Source organism: Silurus meridionalis, chromosome 11, assembly GCF_014805685.1.
Source record: "Silurus meridionalis isolate SWU-2019-XX chromosome 11, ASM1480568v1, whole genome shotgun sequence".
Classification (NCBI taxonomy): Eukaryota; Metazoa; Chordata; class Actinopteri; order Siluriformes; family Siluridae; genus Silurus; species Silurus meridionalis.
In genome coordinates this window covers 6,742,040-6,753,208 of record NC_060894.1, presented here as the reverse complement: position 1 = coordinate 6,753,208, position 11,169 = coordinate 6,742,040, and the positions used below count along the sequence as shown (strand labels likewise).

Here is an 11,169-nt window from a genome sequence, read left to right as displayed (position 1 = left end):
AAAAAGTTATTCACTTCCGGGAGCGACCAGACGCGACGTACGAACAAAGGGGCGGGGCCACGTCATGATATATAGTTAAGGCGTCCAGCGCGTGGGTCGGTTGAAAATCTAAGCAGGAAGAGTCAGTGTCAGTCCAAAGTCAGTTGACTGTAGTAATGTATAGGTGGCATAAAATCTGGTTTAATGTCCGCATATGCAAAGCGTCTTCTTTACTAAAGTCCAACAACTGCAGCCGAAGCTTCAGTACTGGCAGATATGTCCGGAAAGACCACATCACCCAGGGTGAGTTAAAGCTGTACAGCTGCATTCAGCATACATTCATTAATAATCTGTTAGATAAAGAGTCAAACCCAGAAACCATTCAGTGTCCTTTATAGATCTGCAACGTACACAGCTTATTACTTATCTAACACGTCCCAAAATATCTGAAATAATAATCAAATATATTAAATCAATGATTTTTAGGGAGAAATGTATAGGCACTAAGATATAAATGTAAATGTTATAACCTACTTGTCTCTGTAAAGCTGCATGGTGTAGACCTTGACTGATGTTGACACATTTCTAGAGTGTTTGCTTCCTTCACCTAATCCTTAACTTTTACATCTTATAAATGATTTATTATGCAAATATTATACAATTGATTATTGGAATAATTAAGTTATCTTGTTTTTGAATGTAACTAAAAATATTCAGCAACCAGAATCTGTAAAAAAAAAAAAGAGAAAAGAAAAAAACCTCATCATACTGTACATTTCTTAAAAGAAACTATAAAGTCATCATCAATAAATAAACAAATAATTAAGTCCAATTCTAAAAAATTGGGACATTATGTAAAAACAGAATGCTATGATTGGCCAATCTCATAAACCCATATTTTATTCACAGTAAAACATAGAAAACAGAGAATGCATCATTTTAATACAAAATAAGGTCATTTTGAATTTCATATCTGCAACATGTCTTAAAACATCTCTTTTTATAACAGTCTGTATATGTCTAGGACCTGAGGAAAGACAAGTTGCTGGAGTTTTGGGATTGCAATGTTGTTCTAATTGTGTCTGATGCAGGATTCTAGCTGCTCAAAAAACCCTGTGTTCTTTGTCATATTTTTCGTTTCATGATGCGTCAAATGTTTTCAGTTAGTGACTCCAGGTCAGTTCAGCAACCAGACTTTCCCACTGTAAAGCCATGCTGTTGCAATAGATGCTGTAAGTGGATTTCTATTCTCTTGCTGAAATTTGCAAGGCCTTCCTTGAAAACTACCTCATCTGGATGGAAGCATGTGTCGCTCTTTTTTTTTTTTTTTTTGCCCTGCAGTGCCTGAAGGTCACTGAAATGGGCATGGGCTAACCCGAGATTTTTCAGATTCTCTGACTCTTTTGATAAACATTTGTACTGTAGATAATCAGAAATTCAAAGTTCTAGCGATTTTAGAATGAACATTGTTCTAAAACTGTTCTTTAATTTGTTGACAGTGTTTTTGCAGATTCGTGAACCTCTCTCAATATATACTTCTGAGAGCCTCTGCCTTTCTAAGATAGTCTTTTTTTTTTAATACCCAGTCACGTTACTGATCTGTTGCCAATTAACATTAGATGCTGTTCCTCCAGCTGTTCTTATTAACAGTAACACTTACTTTTCTAGCCTATTGTTGCTCCGTCTCAATTTCTTCCAGATGTGTTGTGACTATCAAATCATATAAAAATGTTTTTCCTTTAAATGTTACATTTTATAAATGTAAACATTTGATGTTCTACTGTGAATAAAATATGGGTTTATGAGCAAATACATTTTTTTTACGTTCCACAATGTTCTACAAGGAGTTGTGTGAATTTGTTTGTTTGTTTTCCTCAAAAACTACTCCATTAGTGTCTTCTCTTTCAAACTGATTTCTCAAATCCCCAAAACTAAGACTGGTATTGGTTAGATTAAGTTGATTATAGTTTTTTTTTCCCCCTCATTTTTTAAATGCAGATTTGGAGAAGCAGTTTAAAGAACTTCGTGATAAAGTGACAGCAGCGTTGCCCGGCAGTGACTGGAGCCCGATCAAGCTGACCCATGGCCTTCCTCCTGAGCGGGTAGACATCGTGATCGTCGGAGGAGGAGTAATTGGCTGGTCCATTGCTTACTGGCTGAAGAATAAAGTGATGTCTCGGGATTCGCTGAGGGTGTTGCTGGTGGAGAAGGATCCCACTGTGAGTCACACTCATCTGAGCCTTATGTTGTTTGGTCACTTTGTGACTTTTTGGCATTTTCATAATATTTCTGTTTATTCTCTTTGTATGTATATTTGTGTGTGCTTGTGTTCTCAGTACAGCCAGGCGTCCACCGTGCTCTCTGCAGGAGGCATTCGGCAGCAGTTCTCGCTGAAGGAAAATGTCCAGCTCTCGCTGGCCTCTGCTAACTTCCTGAAGAACATTAATGTAATCCTTTCCTTTATACTTAGGAGTTTATTAGGAATGCCAGATGTAATGCTCATACTAAAGCAGATCACAGTAATAATGGCTTCAATCATAAGAGATACGTGATGTGATGTACGTGAAATTGGTTTAGGAATTAGATGTTTCTTTGTACAGGAACATCTCGGTGTGGTGAACGAGGATCCCATTGACCTGCAGTTTAATCACTCTGGTTATCTGTTCTTGGCCAGTCAAGCATCGGCACATATTATTGAGGAGAACTACGTGATTCAAAAGTGAGCATAGTTTACAGCTAAAGACTAGACCATACATTTATGATCTTACAATTAATTGTGTGTACACACAGGTTTCCTGTTTAACTTCAGGTGTAGTGACCTGTAATGGGCAATCATTCATGTGGTTAACAATGTTGCTTATATAAGGTCACCATGCCCCTTTAGCTTGTGAGCGGAATCGATTCCCTACGATCCGAGTTGGGTCTCATCAGAGTTAATTCCCAGCTAGTAGAGTTCAATTCCAACTATCAAGTAGATTCAAAAGTCCTAAACTCCTTTTAAGTCCCAAATTCTGTAGAATTCCTTTGTGAATCAATGTTAAATAGGGTTAAATAGAGTTCTGCAACGAGGCGAAGCACGTCCCATGATTTAAGTCAACTTCCACCTTTAAAATTGCGAGTCTCTATGCTTTCTAAGCAAAAATAAGCCTGATCAATATACTTTGCATACAGTGCATTCAGAAAGTATTCACATCCCACTTTTTTCAGTTTCATGTTGCAGAATGTATGTTGACACTACAAATGCTTTATTATTATTATTATTATTAATCTACACCTTGACAAAGTGAATTCAAAATTCTAGAAATGTCTATTAATGTATTTAAAAATAATATAAGATATATATCAGTATTCAGATTTTAATTAGTACTTAGTTGAAGCACCTTTGGCAGCAATTACATCCTCGAGTTCAAGTTTATTACCATAGTGCTTAACACAATGGACATTGTCTCTAAGCAGCTTTACAGAATGTGTATTTATCCCTGATGAGCAAGCCTTGGGTGACCGTGGCAAGGACAAACTCCCTTAGATGTTATGAGTAAGAAACCTTGAGAGGAACCAGACTCAAAAGGGGAACCCATCCAATTTTGGGTGATATCAAGAGTGTGATTATAGATTATAGAGTGTGAGTTTTTTTAATTTTTTTTTTTGGGTATGATGCAACAAGCTTTGTTGTCCTGAACCGACTCCTGTGCTGTCTTGGATGTGTGCTTAGGGTCATTGTCATGTTGGAAGGTAAACATTCAGCCCAGCCTAGTTCCTGAGATCTGTGGAGATCTCTGTACTTTGCTACATTCAGCTTTCCTTTGACCCTGACCAGTCTTTCAGACCCTTCTGCTAAAATAAAATAAAAACAAAACAGCATGATTCTGCCACCATCATGCTTCACTGTTGGGATGTATTGCGCAAGTGATGAGGAGTACCCGGTTTTCTCCAGACATAACGTTCAGAATTGAGGCCAAACTGTTTAATATTAGTTTCATCAGACCAGTGAATCTTGTTCAACACAGTTTGAGAATCCTTGAGTTGCTTTTCTGCAAACTCCAAGTGAGCTTTTGTGTGTTTTGAACTAAGTAGAGGCTTTTAGCCACTTTGCCGTGAAGGTCAGATAAGGGCAGGTCTGCATTGATTGTTATTTTCTAGAACTTTGTCCCATCTCCACACAGGATATTTTGAGTGACCATCGGGTTCTTGGTATTCCTTCGAAGGCTCAGTTTGGAAGGGCAACCAGCACTTGGAAGATTCACAGTTATGGCAACCTTACTTTGATCTCATTGTTTGGTTTTTGCTTTGATAAGCATTTTCAGCTGTAACACCTGCTGTGACATAGCTGTGTCGAATACTTATGTTCTAGTGACATTTTGGTTTTTCCTTTTTCTTATTTGCAAATGTTTGTAGTATTCCGTTTTCCCTTTGTCATTATGGGGTACTGAGTGTAGATTAATAAGAGAAAATAATGAATGTAAACTATTGTAATATCAAGCTAAAACATTCAGAATGGTGAAGGGTATGAATACTTTCTAAATGCACTTTAAATGACCTTCCAGATAACTGATTTTTTATAATACATGATAACTGGCTGACTGGCTGCACAGTCATGCAGTATAAATGCTGTGTAATAAAATGTAGAAAGGTTTGGTGAGTGTAATTCTGCTGATCCAGTAAAGCTGAATGTTTGAATGACACTTTTGCTACAACTCTTTAACCTGTGTGCATTTTTTTTTTTTGTGGTTTAGAGAACAAGGGGCTAAAGTCATGCTGTTGTCACCTTCAAAGCTGAAGGAAAGATTTCCCTGTCTGAACACAGACGGTGTCGCTCTGGCTTCTCTCGGTTAGTCTCGAAAATGTTCAACTCTCGTGATGGCTAATGATTAGTGTATTCTGCTGACTAAAAGTTAAAGAACAAACACAAATTTTAAAGTATTTTTAAATATTTGCATCATATTTTTACCAGGTGAGTTTGGTGTTTGTATTTTCCGACACTGTTATGATTCTTCTCAATCACATCATCCTATTATCAGTGTAAACATGTTTTATTTTCAATGTTTTCAAATATATTGCCTTCTATTTACCAGGATTGGAGAACGAAGGCTGGTTTGATCCTTGGACGCTCTTGAACGCCTTCAGACGCAAAGCCATGTCTATGGGAGTGTATCAGTGCTTTGGAGAGGTCACAGGTTATTATTATTATTGTTTTATGATTATAATTTTTTTTAAATAATGTATTACAAGCACAGAGATATTAATAGGACTCTCAGACCCTCAGAGTTTTGTAGTCATCTGTTAATCTTGTGATTTCTATATATCATTTTCGTTTTTCCAGGATTTAGGTGCTCGACACAAAATGCAGAAACGATGGATGGAGACCTTCTGAACATTAGAAGGATCAAACATGTCAATGTAAGACTTGTTAACATGGCAGATATGCCAATAAAATTATATCTTCCCACAGGGTACAACAGTTCCCTGTTTAGCCCCGCTCACAGAACTTGATTGGTTGAGTGGCCAATTTAATGAAAAAAATTTCATTCAACATTAACAATGAAAATATAACAAATACAAAAACTCTAAATCTGTATATACTGACAATATCAAGATGTTATTGTTCTATAATTATGCAACTACAGTATCCGATTTATCCCATGATATGTGATGTAAATTATTTTATGGTATTGCATTAATTTGAAGCGTGAACAGGATTTTAAACTGTGACAGGTCCAGATGGCAAACAGTTTGGAGTACCAGCCTGTGGAGTGTGCCATTGTAGTGAACGCGGCTGGAGCCGGTTCAGGAAAAATTGCTGAAATGGCTGGAATCGGACACGGCCCGAAAACCAGCATGATGTCTATTCCATTACCAGTGGAACCCAGAAAGAGGTAACAATCATATTAGATATTATTTAGATCGATTCAAGTTCTGTGACTGCATAACTTTAAGTGGTGTTGTATTTTTATATTCTTTTGCAACATTCTCCAGGTTTATTTACGTAGTGCATTGTCCTGAGGGTCCAGGCTTGGAGTGTCCATTTCTGATAGACTACTCTGGAGTTTACCTAAGGCGAGAAGGCCTTGGAGGAAATTACATCACAGGGATGTCACCAGAGGAGGTGTGGCTTATCTTAATCTCTCTGTATTTATAACTGATCAAGTCAATATGATTGGCAGCAATGTTTGATAAAGTGGTGTGAAAAACTGTGAGAGGAAAAATGTGAATGATTAGATTTTTGTGTAGCCACAAAAAAAATAACCTTTCCTGTGCTTTCTTGTTTGTTGACTTGCTGCAGAACGAGGAACCAGATTGCAGTAACCTGGATGTGGACCATGATTTTTTTCAGGAAAAGGTCTGGCCGCATCTGGCACATCGAGTTCCTGCATTTGAGGGTCTAAAAGTAAGTGTTGTGAACATGTATTACTGTGCTGTAGTTTTCTACCTGGATTTAACTAAGCAAGTATAAAGATTGGAAACTGGAGAATTGGAAAAAGTTAATGTGGTCTGATAAGTCCAGATTTCATTGGTGGATAAATTGATTCACCCATCATGTCTATCGTCTTCTGTACAAGCCTACAGGGGAAGTATTTTGATCTGGGGTTGCTTCAGATGTTCAGGTCTAGGCTCAGCAATGTTATGTGCTCAAAAAATGAAGTCAGCTGACCATCTGAATTTACTGATTGACCAGGTTTTTCTATAAAAGGATTTTTTTTTTCTTTCCTGATGGCATGGACATATTCCAAGAGGATGATCCCAGGGTTTATTGGACTCTATGTAAAAGAATGGTTGAGGAAACATGAGACACATTTTACTTGTACACATGGATTGGTTACTACAGTGGTCAGACTTTAACCCCATACTGAATACATTACACAGCAGGCTGACTCTTCTATCATTAATATTCAATTCATTTTTATTTGTATAGCGCTTTTAACAATGAAAATCGTCTCAAAGCAGCTTTACACAGATAATGTGGTGATAAAAATGAATAAGATGTTCTTTATAAGTGTAAGTTTGTCCCTGATGAGCAAGCCAGTGGCGACTGTGGCAAGAAAAAAAAACTCCTCGAGATGGCATAAGGAAGAAACTTTGAGAGGAACCAGCCTCAAGAGGGAACCCATCCTCATCTGGTTTGCACCGAATGTCCATTTATTGCAGATATATGATGTTGCGGGGTACAGTGATGGTGATCAGAAGCAAACTGTAGTCCTGAGTCAGTGTAGCAGACTGTTGACATTAACTACAGTCCAAATCCATCCTCAAAGCTCCCGTTCTTACTCTGGAATTTCATGGAACCACCCAAGGCGTTGATGAGAAACTGTCCCCAGCTGCACAGAGTGGCCTCCAATCGAAGAGGACACTATCCAGAGGCAGGCCTGGACGTTGGAGGACCCGCTGACGAAAGAGGGGCAGGAACAGTAACGGTGACAGTGACTGGAACCTCAGGAGGAGAGAGAGGGAGAGAGGGGAGAGAGAGAGAGAGAGAGAGAGAGAGACAGAGAGGGAGAGAACGAGAACGAGAACTCCAGCAGGACTCGATATGGCAGAATAACTTAAAGGGAGAACCAGAAGGTAATACAGACATGAGGGATCTCTGGGATAAGAGACGACCCACCACACCACCATCAACAAACCTGAGTGAACGAGTGAGAGGACGACAGCATACAAATATCCCAGTTCACCAAACACTCGATATCCATGATGCCTCTAGATCTGCTCCTTTTACCTAAGAAAAATCTACTAATAAGACATGACTAAATAAAGTTTTTAGCTTTGACTTGAACACTGAGACTGTGTCTGAGTCCCGAACACTGATTGGAAGGTTGTTCCAAAACTGTGGGGCTTTATAAGAGAAAGATCTGCCCCCTGATGTAGTCTTCATTATTTGAGGTACCAACAAATAGCCTCAGTAGGCGTGGAGGATCAATTGGTAAAGAAGTTCACTCATACTGCGGCGCGAGACCGTTAAGTGCTTTATATGTCAGTAGTAGTATTTTATATTCAATGCTAGATTTTATTGGGAGCCAGTGTAGACTGATTAAAACAACGGTGATGTGCTCATATTTTCTAGATCTTGTGAGGACTCTTGCTGCTGCATTCTGAACTAACTGAAGCTTATTTATGTACTTACTCCAACACCCAGACAGTAAATCGTTACAGTAGTCTAATCTAAATGTAACAAAAGCATGAACTAGTTTTTCTGCATCCTGTAACGACCTCATATTTCAAATTTTAGCAATATTTCTAAGGTGAAAGAAGGCACTCCTGGTAATATTATTCACGTGAGCCTCAAAGGAAAAACTAGGGTCAATAATCACACCAAGGTCTTTGACTGCTGTACACACTGAGACAGAAACATCATCCAGAGATGCCACGTAATCGGAAAGTTTACTTCTAGCTGCATGTGGTCCAAGTAAAAGTACTTCCGTCTTATCCGGGTTGAGCAGAAGGAAGTTAACGAGCCTCCACTGTCTAATGTCCTTTACACACTCCTCAACGTTTTTTAAGATGATCTCTCTCTCATCTGGCTTTGCTGAAATATACAGCTGTGTATCATCAGCATAGCAATGGAAGCGAATACCATGTTTATGTATAATTTCACCCAGAGGCAGCATATATAAAGAGAAAAGCAGTGGGCCTAAGACAGATCCTTGCGGAACACCAAACTTTACCTCAGAGAGTGTGGAGAACTCACCATTTGCATCAACAAATTGAACAAGTCTTCAGTCAAACAACCTAAGCCAGGAGAGAGCTGTTCTTTTTATTCCAACATTTTCAAGTCTAGCAAGCAGGATAGTATGATCAATGGTGTCAAAATCTGCACTAAGGTCGAGCAAAATAAGTAAAGAGACAAAACTCTGATCAGAGGCCAATAACAGGTCATTTACCACCTTAACTAGCAATGTCTCTGTGTATGATGAGGCCTAAATCCTGACTGATACATTTCAAAAATGTTTTTTCTTAGTAGATGTGAGCAGAACTGCTGTGCTACAACCTCTTGGAGATAAAGCGGAGGTTTGATGTTGGCCTGTAGTTGGACAGCTGACAGGATCAAGGTCAGGTTTCTTAATTAGGGGGTTGATAACTGCCAGTTTGAAGGATTTAGGTATATAACCAGTGCTAATGGAAGAAAAATGGAATTTTAAAACGGGTTCAATTACCTCTGGAGTTAACTGTTTGAAGAAACTTGCAGGCAAGGGATCGAGAATGCAGGTTGATGATTTTGATGAGGATATAAATGAAATTGTCATTCTATTGAATAGGAGTAAAACTTTGTAATTGATTGTTATCATTACACTGCTGACTTCTGGGTTATTATAAAATAATTTGGATTTATATTAATTGTCTGAATTTTTTGAAATTATTACTACCTATTGATGGTGTGCATGTTAGTGCAGTGCTTTTATTTCCTGTTAATTTTGCTACCGTGCTGAATAAAAACCTAGGATTATGCTTGTTATTTCTATGAGGGTGGAGAAACCTGCTGATCTAGCAGCATTAAGAGATTTTCTATGACTCAGGAGATTCTCCTTCCATGCTATTTGAAATACTGTCAATTTTGTTTGACGCCATTTATGTTCTAATTTCTGGGTGGTCTGTTTTTAAGGTGCGCTTATGATCATTATGTCACTGTGTATATGTAGATCTTGGGGAGAAATAATGCATCTCGGGACTGAAATAAATGTTGTGACATTGTATTAGCTTATTAACGATCTCACAGAGAATGTGTCCTTTGATAACTGATCAAAAGAAGTAATTATTATTTTTATTTTAATCAGGTGACCGGATCATGGGCTGGGTTTTATGACTACAACACGTTCGACCAGAATGGCATTGTGGGTTTGCACCCGCTGGTCAACAACATGTACTTCGCGACAGGTTTCAGCGGACACGGGCTGCAGCATTCGCCCGCCGTGGGCCGTGCCGTCGCTGAGCTCATCCTGGACGGTGGGTTTAAGACCATCGATCTGAGCGCCTTTGACTTCAGACGTGTCTTTAACCTCGAGCCCATGCTGGAGAGTAACATTGTGTGATCGTGTGAACACTTTCATACTCGACCTGACAGTCACTTCACATTGTCTCCTCATGGGGGGATATACAAAGGATGTTTAATCTCATTTCACCCAAATAGATTTTTTTACCTTTTAATTTTGTGATGAGTACACAATAATAATAATGAAGACAGAACAGTCACCCTGAACTTTATTCTTCTATATGTAAGTATATGTAATTATGCAGAATTGTATACACTTGTTATTATACTTTAAAGAGAAAAAATGTGGAATGATTGTGTAGTTTTTTAACTTTATTCATGTCATTTGCTTTTTTTTTTTTTTTTTTTTTTAAATAAGGGTGCCTATTATTCTGAACTTGACTAATTAAATACATTTCCAGTTGGGTGCTGGAGGGTCAATTGTGGATGTGTTTTAGCATCAATAAAATTCAGGAAAAAAATATGTTGGCTAATATCTGAGTGGAGTGGGAATGTTTGTTCACCTTTAGATAGGAGAAGATGAAAACATTATTCCAACAGTTTCATCTGTGTTTATCAACAAGGCAAAACTTGTCAGCATGCCTGGTGAATTGTACAAGTAGCTTTTAACACTGCAGATATTTATTATAAAATTAATAAATTCAGGACTTCTGTTGGCCATGGAACCAAACATAGGTTTTATTGTTGTAATTGTGTCTCTTTTGTTTATTTTTGTACTCATTAAATAAAAAATCAAATGTTTTTACTTTTCGTTGTTTCTGTGTACGTACGGTACATAGTACAACACCATTGGTCCTTTCGCCCACATGAAGAAAACTCAGAAAGCAGCAAAACTTAGGAAAATAATCCTGCAAATGAAGAAGTGGAGAGGTCTGTATCAGACTTTGAAATGGGACTGATCCTTTGCAACTCTTTCAATCTACTATAATATGTAAAGCTCTCATTATCTTCACACGGTCAGTGATGTTCTGCACATACTCTTGGTCATGCATTTCCCATTAAATTCATCGTAACCATAGTTTCTGCAAGTATGACCATATTTTATATCCTAAACTTTCCACATCTCTAGATGGCCTTTTCTATATCTTCTGTTATCTCAAGATGGTCTCTTCCTGTATCGTCTGTCATCTACAGAAGGCCACAGGTGCCTTTTGTAATGATTAAAAGTCAAACCATTTTTTACAAACAGTACCATATTTTCAACATCACTT

At 38.1% G+C, this 11,169-nt stretch overlaps 1 protein-coding gene across 3 annotated transcripts; it reads left to right on the top strand.

The window, feature by feature from the left end:
• The first annotated feature begins 69 nt into the window (after positions 1-69).
• foxred1 (FAD-dependent oxidoreductase domain containing 1) lies at positions 70-10,703 on the top strand. Of its 3 annotated transcripts, none has more exons than XR_006927381.1 (12): positions 70-282; positions 1,978-2,198; positions 2,316-2,426; positions 2,580-2,698; positions 4,713-4,807; positions 5,052-5,153; positions 5,300-5,376; positions 5,692-5,852; positions 5,953-6,082; positions 6,260-6,364; positions 8,933-9,020; positions 9,744-9,874. XR_006927381.1 is itself a non-coding variant. In XM_046861819.1 (11 exons), the coding sequence occupies exons 1-11, from the start codon at positions 156-158 to the stop codon at positions 9,996-9,998; spliced, it is 1,503 nt and encodes a 500-aa protein (XP_046717775.1). In that variant the 5' UTR covers positions 70-155; the 3' UTR covers positions 9,999-10,703. The 3 variants fall into 3 exon arrangements, 1 of the variants encoding a protein (XP_046717775.1); XR_006927382.1 differs by having other exon boundaries at positions 8,930-9,020; XM_046861819.1 differs by lacking the exon at positions 8,933-9,020 and having other exon boundaries at positions 9,744-10,703.
• Positions 10,704-11,169: the final 466 nt, after the last annotated feature.

What these genes read in the sequence shown, in the direction of transcription:
- foxred1 (XM_046861819.1), top strand. Translation starts at nt 156, where the DNA reads ATGTATAGGTGGCATAAAATCTGGTTTAATGTCCGCATATGCAAAGCG. An exon ending in TGGTGGAGAAGGATCCCACT is followed by an intron (nt 2,199 to 2,315) that starts GTGAGTCACACT and finishes TTGTGTTCTCAG; the next exon opens with TACAGCCAGGCGTCCACCGT. An exon ending in ACTTCCTGAAGAACATTAAT is followed by an intron (nt 2,427 to 2,579) that starts GTAATCCTTTCC and finishes TTCTTTGTACAG; the next exon opens with GAACATCTCGGTGTGGTGAA.